Below are 17,947 nucleotides of genomic sequence, written 5' to 3' on the forward strand. Positions count from 1 at the left end.
CCCCCTCCTCTTCTGAAGTTTCCGATTCCAGGATGGGGGATAGGGGAGGAGCTGATGGTAAACTGCCTCCCCGCTTTTCGGCTGTGAGCAGCCCTCCCTCTTCCCCCTCTTGCTCTGAGCCTGAAAGAGGGGGAGGCGTGAGAATGTCCAGGGAGGGCTCAGGCTCCCCGTTGCTAAGCGACCTTATCACTGGCAGTTCCTCTGTTTCGTCTTCGCTCCAAAGGGGGGAAGTTCCTCCCCCTTCCCTCTGCCATCCATCCGAATACTCTTCTCCCAACTTTCCGGGATCCAGCTCCCCGGGATTGGGACCCCAGCTCTGCCTTCCGACATGCAGACACTGAAGTAGGGAAAGCAAAAATTCAAGGTATTTGTGCTTCTGCTTTCCACAGTTTTATGCAAGGCTGATAAGCATGGAGCTCACCCACAGTGAGATCCAGAAGCTGAAGAGGTCAGGTGGGGTTTATAAATTTTGCTAACAAATCTTATAACACAGTTACCCCTCTGGAAAAGGTTTTATAAGATTATCCACTAATAGGATTTTATAGAGCATCACATCTTCCTCCAAAGCAATTAAAATAATCTGGAAGATTCTCCATCTATCCTACTTTGGACTTCACCACCAGTATCTCTAACTGGAAAACATTAAAACAATTTTGTAAGCATGAACTCCTGGAAAAATAAAGTATTTTGTAAACCATCATTGGAGAGGCAAGGAACTAGATAAGCTATGCATGCAAAAATAATATAAATCGGTCCCTAGATGTCTTAGAGATTTCTGCTTCCCCTATATTTCATTGTGATACTATATTGTTCAAGAATGCCCTTTTGCTTTTATATCATCTGTTTGACAAGTTCAAAAAGGTAGGCATTCTTAACGGCTGTTCCTCAGTCTTTTCTCCCTGGAGATTTGCCCAAGAAAGAATCTGAGCATTTTAAAAACTCTGTTCTTTTTTTCATTCTGTTACTATTTAAAAACTTACAAGATCTGAACAGGGTGGTTCGTGACAGATGATCTTGGAGGTCACTGATTCATAGGGTCGCCATAAGTCATAATCGACTTGACAGCACATAACAACTACAAACAAACTATTTAGAAGTAACACACCTTAAATCTTAAGCCTAGATTAGAGAGAAGGAAGAAGGAAAACTTTTGGGGAAGCAGAGTGATAAAAAGTATTTTATTAGGAAACAACATTTTTGACATGTATTCTCTCAAGAACAGGGGGTTGGGGAATGCTAGCAACATTTTTTTCCTCACAGATAATTATATTCTTTATTACTCTTTGAACAAAAGAAAAAGTTGAACTGATAAGGTAAATGTCTTATAAAATTAATACACTTATTTTGTTTCATTCATTTTAAAGGATTATAGGAATTCATCTGTAAATGTACAGACTACTAAAATACATTTTAAATTCTCAGTTATGGTATCTTTACAAGGAAATAAAATGCTAATATCGTCATCTGAAAGAAGAGCACTACTTATTTAAAAGCCTTCAGAAACAGCTACTGGACTGCAGTTTTCATTTGCCTACCACAAGCCAGGGTCTATTCACTTTCCAGAACCCCTATTTTTTTGTTGAATTATCTGAGTTAGTCAACAATATGCAGAATGTATAGGGTTGTACCCAACTCTGTCTCCTCCAGTGACAGAAGGCTCTTTGATTCACAGAAATACAGGAATATGAGCTTGGTAGCTCCACTGAGAGTATCTGGATTAAAATTAATGGGGCAAGTAATAAAAGGAATGTGGTGCTTGGAGTCTACTACCGACCACCCAATCAAGGAGAAGACGAGAATATAACTTTTGAAAAGCAAATTGCAAATGTTTCGAAGAGGCATGATGTAGTTGTAATGGGGGACTTCAATTATCCCTATATCTGTTGGGAGACAAACACGGCCCCTCCAAGAAATTTCTGACTTGTGTTGGAGATAACTTTCTCCTACAGAAAGTGGAGGAAGCAACCAGAGGATCAGCTATCCTGGACTTGATTCTGACCAACAGAGATGATTTGGTTGATGAAGTGGCAGTTAAGGGAACTCTGGGAGAAAGTGACCACATCATACTTAAATTCTTGACTGTAACAGAAGCAAAAGCTGAGAGTAGCCATACGTGCACCCTGGACTTCAGGAAAGCTGATTTTAACTCAGTAAGGTTCCATGGCAAGCGACCCTAATGAGAAAAGGAGTCCAAGATGAGTGGGAGTTTCTAAAAAAGGAAATTCTAAAAGCGCAATGGCAAGCAATTCCAACAAGGAAAAAAGAGGGAAAACAGCAGAAGAAGCCAATGTGGCTTCACAAAAAGATGACTGAAAACAAGAGAGGACACATACAGGAAGTGGAAAGAAGGCCAGGCCACAAAGGAAGAGTACAGGCAGGTATCACAGAATTGTAGGGATGGCGTCAGGAAGGCTAAAGCTGAGAATGAGCTGAGGTTAGCGAGAGATGCTAAAAGCAACAAAAAAGCTTTCTTCAGGTACATCCATAGTAAAAGACAGAAAAGAAATGGTGGCACAGTTACTCAGTGAGGATGGCAACATGACAACAAATGACAAAGAAAAGCCAGAAATGCTCAATTCCTACTTTGGCTCACTCTTCTCCCAAAAAAGGATCTGTGACCCTCCCGGGAAACATGAAGTAGAAGGGTCAGGATTGGAGCTTGAGATTGATAGACAAATGGTCAAGGAATACCTAATCACCTTGAACGATAAACTGCATCCTAGAGTATTGAAGAAGCTGGCTGAAGAACTCTCAAAACCGCTGTCTATTATCTTTGTGAAATTGTGGAGGACTGGTGAAGCGCCAGATGACTGGAGGAGAGCTAATGTTGTCCCTATCTTCAAAAGGGCAAAAAAGAGGAACTGGGGAACTACAGACCAGTCAGCTTAACATCAATCCCTGGAAAAACTCCTTGGATTTGACCATGCCCACCTTTCCTTCAGTGAAGTGATTTAAGCACAGCAGGCTGAAAACATGCATCTTGGGCAGGCCAAATTTGTTTTTTCCAACAGCTAGATTCATTGCTTAAGTAGCACCATACTGTAATCTGTCTGATTTTACATCAAACTACAGTTTCAGATTCAACCGTGAACGCACCCAAAAGAAGAAACAGAATATAACCTCCAGTTTGAAACACAAAACGCTATTTCAGGGTGGCAGGGCCCACTCCTCACAAAGATGTGCTGACCACACCCTGGATCCACTCAGTCATACCCCCTCAGCAAGCCAAGAAGGACAAGGGTCAAGAAGACATGCTGCTGGCTGCATCATCACAAGCATCTTGCCCACGTCATCAGTTCGCATCAATTGCAACTGATTCCAACGATTTGCAGCAGACGTTGCACTGGACACCTCATTGGGGACTACAGTAGATGTGGATGGGGCATCAAGACTGCTACAGAGGTGAGCAACTTTACCCTCAAAGTGCTTTGCAAATAATTCACAGTGGGCCTCTGAAGGGTCTAAAACTCCATTTTCTGGAACAGATATTGAGAGATCCTGGACAATATGAAAAAGCCCCACCAGACAGCTACTTGAGGATGCAATGGATGCAGAGGAGTGGCTTTCTTTGCTGCCCTCACCACCACACAATAAGCACAGTTATGTTGTTTAATTCATGCCCAGTCAGCCTCACAGCACGTCTTTCAACTCTTGCGCTCTAGCTGTTGTCCAGCATGTTTCATTGCCGTTAGTTCACTGGTGTACCTAGGTGCAAAATGGGTTGCACAATGCTTTAGAGGGTGCTCAGGGGCAACCATGACAAGAGTGCAACACGTCTCATTGTTCCACAGCATGATAAGCGCTTCAACAGAGTCACCTGCTCTATCTATCAGAACCCCTCCCCCAGGAATCCAGTGAATTCCAATTGTCCCTGGTGGCAGACCATCTTAATCTGTCCACCTGCAGATTAACACCCTACATTTTGCCAGGCAATGGGGTGAAATACACCCCCTATCTCTAGACCATCCCTTCCTCCATGTGGAACAAAAAGCAAATTGAGGGTATGTCCTGCCCTATGTTTCAGACCAGTGAACTTGAGATAGCCCCATGGTTGTCATGGAGCCCATGAAGTCCCAAGCCAGAACACTAGAGGCAGTCTCAGCATGGATATTGTAATCACTCAGGACTATTGTTCTGGGCTCCTCCAATACCACAGCCAAGATGGCCTCCAGCAGCTTGATTAGAGAAGCTGCTACGGCACACCAGCAGCAACCCTAGTTTGCTGTCACCTTGGCCTGACACCAGGTACAGGCCCTAACAGCCAGTTCCAAGACCACAGCAATTCCCCCCACCTGTCCCTGCAGCCTGTGTTATTGCACAGTATTCAGATCAGCAAAGCTGAGTCAAACCAACCCCTCCCAGCTCACCTATCCAGCTCTCATTAATACACACCAGATTCACACCCTCATCCATGATCAAATCATGGATGAATATGGTCTTAATGTGTGCTGATCTGGTGTTAAAGAACACATACAGGCCAGTGGGCACAGCAGATGAGCAACCAGGAACCCATCCATGGGAGGAGTGGGAGTGAGGAACAAGGCACAGAGAGACTTGCCCTTGTCTTCCATGGTGGCATATCACCTTGCCATGGATATACCTCCCTTTGCCTATGATCACTGAAATAGTGGTGGCATCACCCATGTCCTTCCTTCCCAAGACACCTCCTGAACACATTGCTATAAACAACAGCCCACCAACAAACCTACCCAGAACCAGTTATCCCAATAGGCTTCTGAGATAATTGGAAACAGTATTAGGTAAAACTACACCAGAACCACCCAATACCTTTCACACTGGGCACCTCTACACCCCCCGTTTCACATCCATGAACGGCCAAGCTTTCTGCCAGTTACAGATTCTCACTCTGAAGGCATCTGGTGACTTTCTCCTATCATACAGTTCCCTGCACAGGCTCTCACCCTGTGCAGTAACCACACACATTCCTTACACCCTCCCCACCACCCAACCTCCTCTAGATTGGGGAAAAAATAGAAAAGGGGAGGCTCTGACTCTCAGGACTCCCCTTTGGTACTGCCATTTCAGTGTCAACCCTGCTGGTGGTAAACCCACCACCCAAGGGCTGTTAGGCTTTTATGTCCCCTGATCCAACCAGGAGCTGATGCAAGAAGCTGCATGCACTCACCAGGGACCTCAGCTGTATCAAGAGACAGCAACGCAGGACAGCAAGGAAGCACCCTGATGCTCACATACTCACTCTCAGGGTAGGTCTTCTCTGGGCCCCCAGTGCTGCAGCTATTCCTCCACATCAGAAGTACAGTTCTTGGATGCAAGAGTGTGCTTTCTATGTGGCCAAGCCTTGGTCGTGGACCTTGCTGTCTAGGGAAGCCCACCTTGCCTTCTCCTGGGTGGTCTTTTGCTGCCCACTGACCTGGCAATGATGTTTTTTCCCCTGAAATTTTATTGGTTGTCCCTATCTAGTTTAGAAATGTTGCATTTTTAGTATGATTTTTATTGGCTGATTGTTTTAGATTTTATATCATGAGCCACCTTGACTGCTGATTTTTTTAAAACAGGAAGATGGGATATAAATCTTCTTAATAAAAGAAAGACTCAAGACTTGCAAAAGCAAGGGATAGAAAGATGAAGGCAATGCTTACAGGAGAGCAAAGCTGGTGCTTGCTGTTTAACTCTCCATTTAACTATTGTCCTTTACGCATTAAGTAATAAATTATGCTTACCGCAGTGCATTGTGGGAATCCGAGAATCCATTAGTTTCTGGGCCTTTCATGATTGTCCACTCAAAAGCAAGTCCAGCCAAAGTGCTAAAAGTGTTTCCTTTAAACAGTTTCAAGAAATTAAGTATCAAGTGTCAGAATATCAATGTATTCTTCCTACATTTTAGAAATTATCCATGCAACTACATCACAAATACATCACAAGTTTACAAGAAGCATTGAAAAAATACAGTAAATGAAAAGGAACCAGAAAGAACTAGAATCACTCACATACAAAACAAGATGGAATGAATTAGGCTCATGACAGAAGTAGCTTACAATTTTATTCTTATTGTTGAGTTAAAAGGACTGGGGAAAGAGTTGAGTCACAGCAGCATTCACTTGTATAAAAGAGTCTATGATGCACAATCAGTGAATGAGATTCTATACATACTGGATGCAAGTTTGAAACAAACAGCAGCTGTGCAATTTGGAAACAACCTGAATTAAGGTTGTCTTCATTAATACCATCCGGGCATAACTGATGTATGCTGTATAGGATGTGAAATTAGCTAGGCTGCAATCCCATACTCACTTACCTGGGAGTATGTTCCATTGGATTTAATGGGTCTTAACTTCTGAGTAGACATGCACATGATGGCACTATTACTCTTTCACAAGAATAGCTTCTTTTGATTCAACACTGCTTGAACTGATCTACAATCTGACACAATCTGACTGCAAAACATTCCACAACTCATGGACGTTTAATGTGCAATGCAGTCTGCACCATATATCTGGTATTTCAAAATCCTATACTATTCCTAGTATGTGTAAGTAAGTAGATAGTAAGAAAGTAAATGCTTCAACATGCCCCCATTTTCCTTGTTATTTAAAACTGTTATTTGAAAAACAAATCAGATCCTTCAAGATAAAAATATGCTTGTCCAATTTAACATTGCTCATTGAAAAAGATCAGTTGCACAAACAGTTATGTGTGCAAACAAACAAGTGTTTAAAACATCTGAACCAGCTCAGCTCACAAGACTCACTGCCCAATTTTTGGTGTCCGAAATCTCGTGCTGCTGTTGCATATACATTCATTAAAAGCTATTACATCAATCTTCATGAGTTTGAGGCAATGGAATTTAAAATCATTTTTCAAGGATAGACTGAATCCATCTTTTAGTCTTAGGTGCCTAAAACATAATATACAGTGCTATACGCTGTAACTCCATCCTAAAACTCATACTTAAAAATGCAATCTACCACAAAGGAAAGTGAATTCCAAGTGCCCAAAGGTATTTTATACAAGATGTACAATAGAAATTGGTTGTTTTCATAACACATTGCAAACCTAGGATAAATCTCCCCTCAGTGTTGCTGAAATGTAAAGCAAAAATAATTCAAATAGATTTTTTTTAGCAGAATGAATTGGAACAGTGCTGAAATTGCAAGTCTGCAGCAGACATTCAGAGAAGCAAAATGCCTGCTGTGATACTGGCCACAGCACCCCTACAGTACATATATTAGAAGAACAATATGCCCAGGAGATAGCTCAACTCCTCTCAAAATCAAAGTTTACTTAAATTGATACCAGCATATGCTCATTAGTCCAATCCATGAAAAGGAATCTCTTCTATCCAGTGTAGGCAAATATTGATATTACTGAACAACTGTGGAAATACTGCTGCTTCACTTCTTTTTTACTCCCATTTTTAAGGTAGAGCTTCTGAATACAGAAAGGAGTGCCTTCTACCAGGTTTCTCTTGTTATGTCAGCTGTAGGTCTAGTTGTGCATAGGCTGCTCGAGTAGTGTCAACTATGGTTGCAAGATCTGTGAGATTTGGTGTTATAAGTAATTCACAAGTCATGACCATTGCAGCATATAATTATGTTATACAGTGGAAGCTCATTATAATGTGGTTTGCTGTACCACGGATTTGGATATACTACACATATGACAATGTCCCCGAGTACAATATTGTATACAGTACTGCAGCTTTCGTCATAATGTGGAACCCCTTTAAAGTGGGTTCATCCTTTGTCCTCCATCCCTGTTATAACAAGCTTCCACTGTATGTTTGTTAATGGCAGAATATTTTGTTTTATGCTTAGACCCCACACATTGTTGCAGCATTATATACTTTACATTGTGAGGTATTGTTGACCTTGATGACTTCTTTGCAAGTATAATGTTTTATTGGAAAAGGAAAGATCTCAATGAAGACATGATTTGCTTATTTTTCATTTGCAAATGATGCCATCATTAACACCTTCCATTAGGTGTTCTTTTTTTCTATACAGGCATACCCCGCTTAACGTTGCCCCGCTTAACGTTGCCTCGCTATAATGTACATGCTCCATTCGTCCCCATACCCTGCTTAACGTTCGCACACTTCGCAATAACGTATACTTTATTGGCATGACACCGCTGCCATCTAGTGGAGATTGTGTGCAGTACAAGTGAAGACAATTGCTTCACTTAAAGTTTATTTTCACTTAAAGTATACTCTCCGGTCCAATTGCATACGTTAAAGAGGGGTATGCCTGCATGACTTTCTTGGGAAACATTTGACCCCAAACCCAGATTGATACAGTAAATTTTTCTACTCATGGAGGATTTAAATTACATTTGTACTCTTATTCATAATTTTGAATTTAAAAAGAAAAATCAGTATGGTTAAAATGTAAATATAGAAGCCCCTGTATTCAGAGAAGCTTAGCCTACTGATGTGCAGCCACATGTTTGGAAAGAAAAATGTATGGTCTGCATGACAACAGGAAGAGCTCATTGTCTGTATGAAAGCTTTATGTTAAATCAGATACAGTCTTACCTTCAGAATCCAAAGCTTGAATTTTCAGTTGCAGGGGTGAATCTTCTAGATACAATTCTTTTGTGGTGGACACAATGTGAACATCATGAATAATGTCAACTATAGCATCGCAGCGAAGAACTTGGCCACTTACTTGATCAGATACAAGAAAACATCTAGTTACTAGATGGCTCAACCTCAATAAACACTATTATCTTACAGTTTAATACTTGATTTAAATGTTTTGAGATAACAAGCCATTATCTCTCAAACAATAGGAATGAATGGTTTTGTTAGCAACAAAACATATGCAACATGATATGATAATAGTAGCTTTCAGGTGGTATAGCTTTCCACCATGTATCCAAAGATAGCACAGTCTACTTAGAGCTAAAACATGGGGGCTATCTCCCATGACTATGGTCTTGTTTTACTTACAGGCATGGATCCAGAGAAGTGTCAGCATGATTTTCCTGCCCCCTCCTCACCCCAAGGTGTATATTGTGAAGATTAGGGGGCCCTCCTGAATGGGGTGGGCTGTGGTGTAGGAATTTCAGGGAAGGGGGTGCCCTGTTCACAGAATGTGCTTCTGTCCACTTTTGGCAAGCCCCCTTCTCTCTCAGTGCCACAGTCCATCCCATTCAAGAGGGCCCCACTGACTCTCAGGACAGGCTTTGCATGAGGCTGCTGTCAGGAGGAAAGGTAGAAAAGACACTTTCTGTCAGTACCTCTCTGGCTCCAAGACACTTTATCATGTTTTAAGTTCTAGAAAAAAAGAGAGGGCAGGACTGAAGTCTGTCTTGCAACAATGCATTTACCCCGATGTATGGGAATTCTCTTCACTTAATCAACAGCGAGGAAAATTCATTCTGAATTAATCAGATGTATTTTCATTCATTCCTATTTCATGCTTTCCAGAGTTAAGCTCCAACAGTGAAAGCCAATGCCAGACATATTTTTTTAAAAAAATAAAAACCACTACAGCTAACTTCAATCAAATCAAATCAAATTTTATTATGCGGTCATAGACCCAATATACAATTGATTTTACAGATAATAAAAACCATAGTTATAAAATATATATATATATCAAACGGAGCTCATAGGTGTTAAACAAAAGATTGATTAGCTAAGAGGAGGGGATCATACGAATCAGTTGGGCAGGAGAGATGAACTTGGCAACACATAGAGTTGTTGGTTTATCTAGGCCGGTCAAAAGGTGTTGCAGTAATATGGTTTTGGGCCTGCCAGGAAGGTTTTTTAAAATAGGGTTTAAATATCTGAAGCATTCAGCGCAATAATAGGAGCAGACAAAGAAGACATGGGACAAAGACTCGACGTCTGCATTCTTGCAGGGGCATAAACGGAGTTCTAGGGGTGTGCCCTGGTAGCAGCCTACTAAGAGTGAGGAAGAAATACAGTTAAATCCGGCTCTAGAGAAAGCATGGCAAAGTTTGGGTGTGATCAAGTATTCCAGATTAAGGGCCAGGGTTGGGAAAGGTAAAATTTAAGCCAGAGTAAATAGGGGAGCAAGTTTTGGCGGCATTGGTCATCGAACTTTGGTGGTAGATGTCCTTAATCCGAGTCTCGATGGTCCATCTGGCTGTCTTGGGATCCAGTGAAGATAGGTAGTCTACTGAGAAGCCCAGGGTGGCAAGTTTAGCGAGGAGAGCTTTGGACTATGAGCTGGAAAAGGCATCAAGCCAGAGGAAGTGTAAATATACAGAAAGAGGGTTTGTGTAAGATAGTTTAACCCAATATCTGAAAGTTAGAGCCCAAGCGTAGGATTCAAGTGAGGGCAGACCAGCCTCTAGCCTGAGGCCAGCAGCCGGGACACATCGGGGAACTCCGAAAATTAATCTTAAAAAGGTTGATAAAATTGATTCAATTTTAGGGTTAAAACTCAGCACCCAGAGGGGGACACCATACAAAAGTTGAGGGAAATTTTTAGACTTAAAAACTTGGGAGTAGTTGTAGTTTGGTGGAGACAATAGATAAGATAAAGGAGTCTCCTGTCGATGTTAGATCGATAAAGTTTGGCCCAAAGTTTATCTCTTGGGATGGCATCGAAAGCAGATTTAAGATCAACAAAGGCAACCAACAGGCTGTTACCCAGAGGGCCCATGTATTTTTCTGCCATATGGTTTAACAGGATGCAGTGATTGAGGGTAGAGCTCCCTTTCCTAAAGCCTGCCTGTTCCCGGCCTATAACATTCTCCTCCTCAAGCCAGCAGGACAGCTTTAAATTTAGATAGCTGGCGTAAAGCTTGCCAACGACTGAAAGAAGGCTGATGGGCCTGTAATTCGATGGCTCATCTCTGGTTCCTTTCTTTAAAATAGGGATGACAATGGCCTCAAGCCAGGCCTCTGGAAAGCGGCCAGAGTTGTTGATCAGAGTAAAGACTGGCCAGAAGGGGGGCCCACCAGGCTTGGTGGGACTTCCGTAGTTCTGGAGGAATGGCGTCTAGGCCGGGAGCTTTGCTGGGTTTCAGAGCACTGATCAGAGCCTTAATCTCACTCTGTGCAACAGGTGACCAGGGAGGTAAAGCGGCACAGTCCACAGAGGGTAGATAAGTTAAAGACTGATTATTTTGGGCCACAAACAGGCCAGCAAAGTGCTGTTCCCTAATACTAGCAGGGATGTTGCAGGGAGTAGGACTGAGAGAAGTTAGGGCATCGGTAACAAGGGACCAGAAGGTTTTGGAGTTTTTAATTTGGGAGGCGTTTATCAAGGCTTTCCATCCATCGAGAGTTGCCTGTCTCTTTTTAATAGATATCAGGTGTTCATATTGTTTTTTGATGGTATAATATTCTGGAGGGAGCAAGTTTAAATTTTCCCTCCTATACTGAAGATATATCTTTCTGAGGTTTAGCTTGGCATCAAGGCAGGCTTAGTCAAACCACCTGGGGCCTAGTGCAGATTGTGGCTTGGAGACCAAGGGTTTAGATTTTAGAATTGTGCTCAAAGCAGAGGTCAGTAAAGAGTAGGCAGTTAGAGCAGAGCAAGGGTCAAGAGCATCTGTTATACAATGTTTAAGACTCAACCCCTGGGGGGAGTCAAGATATAAGGTGGTCTTGTGTAACATTCCTGTTGACCATTTAGTTCTCCAATGTTTATGGGATGGTATTTTGTCCTCAGGGTCGCATTTAGCTATCAAGAGGTCTTTCTCAGGGAGCAGGAAAGAGAAATTTAAGGGAAGGTGGTCGCTATCTTTTCTGTTTCCCACAGCGAAATTGGAGATCAGGTTTATCAAAGGAAGGGGAATCAGGACATAATTGACTACACTACTACTGTGGCCCGAGACGAAGGTGAATTCCACACTGTTATCAACCTGTGTGAGACCATTCAGAATTACTAGATTAAAGCAGCCAACCAGGTGAGTTAGGCAAATTCCCCCATAGTTCACCTTAAGGTCTTTAGAAGACCAGTCATTTTTAAAGATGAAATTTTCAGTGTCTGCAGCCCCCCAGAGACCAGATGAAAAAAGTGAGGTGTTATTGGGGCCTATCCTTGCGTTAAAATCCCCCATTATTATAGGGAAGGCTCTGGGGTAAAGGGATTCAAGGTCCACTATATATTGTTCTAGAGTTTCCCAGGCTAAAGTTGTTTCTTTCCTGGAGGGAAAGGGAGGAATATAGACATTGATCAATAAGAGGGAAGTAGATGGAAAAGTCATTACAGAAGCTATTGCAGAGTTCCCACAGGGAGGGAGTTTTTTGATGTTTGTGCGGAGAATGGTAGATAACAATATGGCCAAGCCAGCTTTAGGCCTGCCTTTCCCGTTAGGGAGCCCAGCAATGAGATTGATTGTTGAAAAGCCGTCTAGAAATAACTATGCTAACATATATTCCTTAATACATATTTTCTGGTACAATCAATTTTATTATAGGCCAAATCCATTCATTGTCATTGTACTGTTATATATGTTGGAAGTGGGGCAAGAGCAACTCCTGTTCTGTTCTTTCGTTTATGCTCCAGAAGAGAGATAGAGCTAGGGTCCTCCAGATGGGTAGGCTTGTTTACCTTTACCTGTGATGCTCTGACTGACTCTCTTCTGGCTACTAGACTGATACATCTTTAGGGAAGCTTACCTGCCCCTTCTCCTTCCACCCTCTCTTCTCTTCTCTGACTGTCTGGGAGAGAGGAGACACCTTTGTCTCTGCTCTCTCTCTCCTAGCCATGAGGGCAATTCCCACACCTGGGTATTGCACCTCCAACTTAGTTAGCTAGTTAGAACTAGGTATGCCTTTTCTATCTACTATGTATTTCTCTAAATAAAGTAGCTTTTCTTATTTTACTAAGTCTTAAGTCTCAGTGATCCTGATGCAGGGTAAAAGCCTGCTTTCTTAGGTAAACGTGCACACACGCTGCCACACTCACATTTCAGACCGCTGTTACTCTCTGCTATGCTGCTTAAATAAATTTAGCACCAGCAACAATATAAACATCTCCTATACCAAAATAGTTGCATGTCTTAATTGTCGTTCCTATTTATTTACCTCAGAGTGAGCCATACATTTATTTATTTATTTATTATTTTATTTATATCCCGCCCTTCCTCCCAGCAGGAGCCCATAGCACAGCTGGAGATACTTCTGTTTAAGTATGCATAGTTTCAGGCTGTTATTCTCATAGAATCACAGAAGAGTTGGAAGGTGCCTATAATGGCATCGAGTCAAATTCCCTCTTCAGTTCAAAGCGGAATACTAATTAGGGACACAAGTCACTCAGTAGAGATTTACTGATCTTATCATTTCAGCTCCAATTAGAAAATCCCCACCACACAAACTAGTCCATGCAAATATAAGCTATGGCCATTTCCGGGTCCTGCCCAATCATACAAGTTCTATGAGCAGGTTAAGATGGTATTCTAAGTCTCACCATCTTTACTGCGTCATCCATTTTGATTTTAATAGCATCTCTCCGTTGACTTGAAATGTACACTCCTTTCTGACCTTCTACGCTGCTTCTTCAGCAAACAAAAGACACAAACCTTGCTCCTTCCAGTATCCTCTTCACATCTCCTCCCTCTATGCACACAGATCAATCTGTTTCTGACCTCTACAGGATGCCTATGTTCTTTGCCATTATAAACATTTTGTTTATCAAGTGGTAGAAAAGCTTAACGTGGTTGCAGCTGTCTCTCAATCTTGGAAGGAGGTGATGAGTGCCAGAAGAATGAGCAGAGGAGTAAGATGACATATACTTCAGTTTTCATTCTCAGTCTCCCTCTTTTTCTTTGTTAGTTATAAATCTGACACACACAGGTGGGAGAGGGTACTTCAGCAGTAGTGTAGCCATCAAAAGTTTCATGGGAAGGGGTACAAACCAAACAAAGCCTACAAACATCTGTAGAATTCACTTAGAGCAAAGTCATTTAAAACATCCATACCTAAACAGGATAGGGGGAATATTACTGTACTTACAAATATCTTCAGCCAAAATAATACTTGTAAGGCGCGTTACTTGTGATGATCGGGCCTGGACAATAGCCTTCTGTGAACACTGATGGTTGTCTTGCTCTATAGCTTCTATGCTGGCAACCTCTGGTCTCGTAGAAGACCTGTTTTTTAAAAAAAGAAACTAAAATTACTGGGGTACAAGTCAACTATAATTGATGACATCCATAAACAGTTCCTTCACTTTTAAACAATTTAATGTTATAGTACCAACAGCTCCCACCAATTTTAAATACTGTAATCATCAGCTTTAAAATCACTCATCTGCAGACTTACAATTTCGCCATGTTTTGCTTGTCTGTGAACCCTCTAACCATCGACCAGGCTAATGTGATGTTGTGAAATGTTTATCAATATTTTAATTTCTGTGGGAATTGTATACAGGATTTTAAAAAATGGGAAAATGTAAGGGCAGGTTTGACTACATGCACAGTCACAAAGAACTTCTCAGGAAAGATCTGAAAGAGAAACAACTAATGGGGCTAGTGACAGGGAAGGTTGGTGAAGTCCTGACAGAGGACTTACAAGCTCCAAGTCTTAGAGATGAATGAAGGCTTACATACTCTTGTGTGCAAAATTACCCCTCCCAGGCTCTGCCCCTTCATTTAGGTCCTTAAAAGGCAGGCTCCTGGCTTGAGACGTAACACTCTTCTTTCTTTTTGAAAGGTTTCTCCGGGTGTATTGCCAGGCTAACCTAGGTATGTGCGTCCCCTGTCATAGAGGGAATTGGTTCCTCAGGGTGGTGTCTCAAGCCTGGTCAGGGTGCTAGGGTCTGGCTTATTCTCCAGTGTCACTGGACTGCATAACTGGACTGGCCATTCTGAGTTAGAACTGAGGCCCAAGCTGCTGCTGCTTCTGCTCCAGACAGGGGATCCCAACCTCTGTCTGACAGCAGAAAAGCTAGGTGCCTTTATGGACAGCAGGTATCTTCTTCTATTTCAAACCTAAACAGACCTGTAATTATCTTAACTCAAAGTTTGTTCAAAAACTATATTAATCTCAAACTAAGATTGATAAGCTATACTCGCACCTCAAAAGGGCTAGATTTAGGGCCAAACCAGACATGCACATGCTTCAGCAGTTTGACTATAAACTGAAGAGAGTCTATTTTTATCATGAAATGAAACAGGGCTTTCTTCTTCTTCTTCATTTTTACAGGAAACCTGCCTTCCTGTTCTGTACTCTGCAGTCCCCCTAGCAGGCCTAGTTGAAGCATAGCATGGCCAGCATTAGATGCACCAGGAATTTTGGAGCAATTTAATTGGGTTTCTTTTGGCGATGGAACTTATTATTGGAGGCGGAGTGTAAATTCACTCTGTTGCCTCTGGGGCTTTGGGGTTATTTTTCAGGATAACTGGTGTGCAAAGGCATAGCCAGTGGAATGGGCTGAGGCTGTTGGGCTTTCATGGGCTTTGGGTATCTTTATGTAGTTCTAGCTCTGAGGCAGTCTGATTTCATGCAGTGCTGTGATAGCGTGTTTTTGTTTGTTTGTTTTGGGGTGGGGGGCTTTTGGATGGGAGAGTTGCTTTGCCCCCTTTTTAGAAATGACGGATCTGATTGGGCTTTGGAGGAGGTGAGGTTTTGGTAAGTGGCAGCTGTGTTTGGATTTAGTTGCGCAAGTCAGAGACTGACCAGAGGGGCTGAGGTTTGGTTATCACTTTGGCCTCTTCCATGTACACAAGCGGTGTGCAGTCCGGGCTTTAGGTTCATCTTGCGGCTTAGAGGTAAGTCTAGAAGGTTGTTATTTTGTCGCCAGGATAGTCAGCCTTTGACTAAGTTTCAGTTTGGGTCCATTGTCAGACGGGCCTTGGCACTGTAATCTGACCAGTTTCTGAGATGGGAGGAACAGAAATAGCCATCTTCGAGTCTTGTATCAGGAGTAGCAAACACACCTGAGAAGTCGGAGGGATGGACTTTGCACATGGTGCATTGCGTCCAAGACTGTTGTGGCCATGATTTATTAGGAATCATTTCATCACTTCTTTCTACATACCATATCTAATCCCAACTGATCTACTGTTGTGCTGAGCCAGCAAGGGCTGCTCTGATAATGATGCAATTACCAAGTATGGACATTATGGAAACTACTACTCACATTATAATAGAGTGCAGTGACCACTCTCTGCCTTTGAGGGGCTGACTGGAGCTTCTAATTACAGTCATGTTTGGGGTTGGATCCCAACCAGTTTGGTACACACTCTTTCCAGATGGGTGTGACTTCTATAGTAGCTATGTTGGGCTGTGGGAGCACAGTCATGCAGGCAGTGGGGCACTGGCGGTAGGCCATTTAAGGGCCCTCCTTAACCATTGTGCTGCTGAGCATATTGATAATTGTTGTTTCTGTTTTAGCAGGTTGGAGGGTGCTGGAGAGAGTCGAGGTACTCATGTGTGGCCACAGATGGAGTTATGGGCCAGGAGGAGGGCGTCGCAGATCAGGCACGGAACCCAGTTGGGGCTCAGCCATTGCACGTCGGTCCAGTGGCTGGGTAGATGTGGCATGCTGTGGGAACACCTCCTGCCAACGGTGTTTGATGCTTCATTGGTGCAGCACCCTCCAAAGGTTGTAGTGATACATTTGGGAGGCAATGACCTGGGAATGCTGAAGGGGAAAGACCTTGTCATTCAGGCTTGCCTGGACTTTGAGGCCATACACAGCAGGTGGCCTGGGACCGTGATTGTTTGGTCCGATATTGTCCAGAGGAGAATTTGGAGGGGTGGGAATGATCCCAGAGGCCTGAATAAGGCTAGTCGTAAGGTAAATAGGGAAGTCCGGCTCGCCCTTGCTTATCAGCAGGGCGAGGTAATACATCAACCTGAGGTGAGGTGTGAGCGGGCTGATCTTTACCGGCCAGACAGTGTACATATGTCTGACCTAGGTAACGATCTGTTTTTTTTGGATCTGCAGAGTGCCCTGCGTGATATAATTTGGTGCAGGTGGGGAAAGAGGGACTTAGCAGAGGCTTGTCCTCTTCTGTGGCGGATTGTGGTGGAATTTAACAAGGTAGGGTTTGGTGACCACCCTTAGGCACCCTTTAAGGTGATTGGTGGGTTCTGAGGTCTGCCTTCCAGGTTGTGCAGCCGGTTGGCAGGATAAGGCTCACCTTTGGGGCTAACCTGTACCACCCACTCAGAGGTTCTGCGGCCCTGAGGGGGGGTGGATCAGGAAGGCCTCTCTAACCACCCTGTGGGGATGGGGCCCAGAAGAAGGGTTTGGGCTTGGCTCACCCCCTTTTCCCATGGCAGGGTGCCCTCGCCCAATGGGGGTGAGATAAGCTCCATACTGGCTCTGCGGATCATTGTACCATGCAATCAAGCATGTAACTGGCCTTATTCAATAAACGTGGCCCTTGATTTACCCACACCTTATCTTGTCTTGCCTCTTCATTTCCCAGCTATGCGCTGCAATTTCCAGTATTATAGGCAGTAAGCATCTGTAATTTAAAAAGTTTCCCTACCCTTTATTTAAATAACTCCATATGATCTTGTAAGCCAGGAATTTGAAACTGATACTTAACGTTTGCTGATGCAATCCTATATTTTTGAATATATGTCTAAGCAGGGCCGGTTCTAAAAGGTGGCCAGGTTGGGCACTGGCCCGAGGGCCCCGGAGCTACAGGAGCCCCTGAGGGGCCCTCCGCTCCCCTTCTGTGATCCACGCCCCCCACTTACCTGTCAGCCAGCTTTTTAGCACTGCCCTTAATGAAGATGGCGGCCGCAGCTTCCCTAAGGTACTGAAGCCACTGACGCATCTTAGTTGATGGCAGAGATGTGTGTGCATAGCATGCACGTGTGCCATCAACAAAGATGGCGGCGGAGGCTTCGTTCCCCTTAGGGAAACCGTGGCCACCATCTTCATTAAGGGCAATGGTAAAGACTAGATAGGTAGGGGGGCGGTGGGGGGGCACACACGCACGTGCGCACACCCACACCCACCGGGGGGCGAGGGAAAGCTGATACCCAAGGGCCCCCGCATGCCTGGAGCCGGCCCTTTGT

General features: G+C 43.3%; 1 protein-coding gene across 2 annotated transcripts in view; it reads right to left on the bottom strand.

Annotated features, from left to right (window-relative positions):
* The window catches only part of NUP210 (nucleoporin 210), a 158,452-nt gene that overhangs the window by 125,730 nt on the left and 14,775 nt on the right, over positions 1–17,947 (bottom strand). For both annotated transcript variants that reach the window (XM_061618161.1, XM_061618162.1), the window contains exons 2-4: positions 13,922–14,058; positions 8,516–8,647; positions 5,703–5,799 (exon numbers count right to left, since the gene is read on the bottom strand). In XM_061618161.1, the coding sequence (XP_061474145.1) occupies positions 5,703–5,799; positions 8,516–8,647; positions 13,922–14,058 (366 nt within the window). The remainder of the gene's footprint in view (positions 1–5,702; positions 5,800–8,515; positions 8,648–13,921; positions 14,059–17,947) is intronic.

The sequence above is a fragment of the Rhineura floridana genome, chromosome 3 (genome assembly GCF_030035675.1).
Source record: "Rhineura floridana isolate rRhiFlo1 chromosome 3, rRhiFlo1.hap2, whole genome shotgun sequence".
NCBI lineage: Eukaryota > Metazoa > Chordata > Lepidosauria > Squamata > Rhineuridae > Rhineura > Rhineura floridana.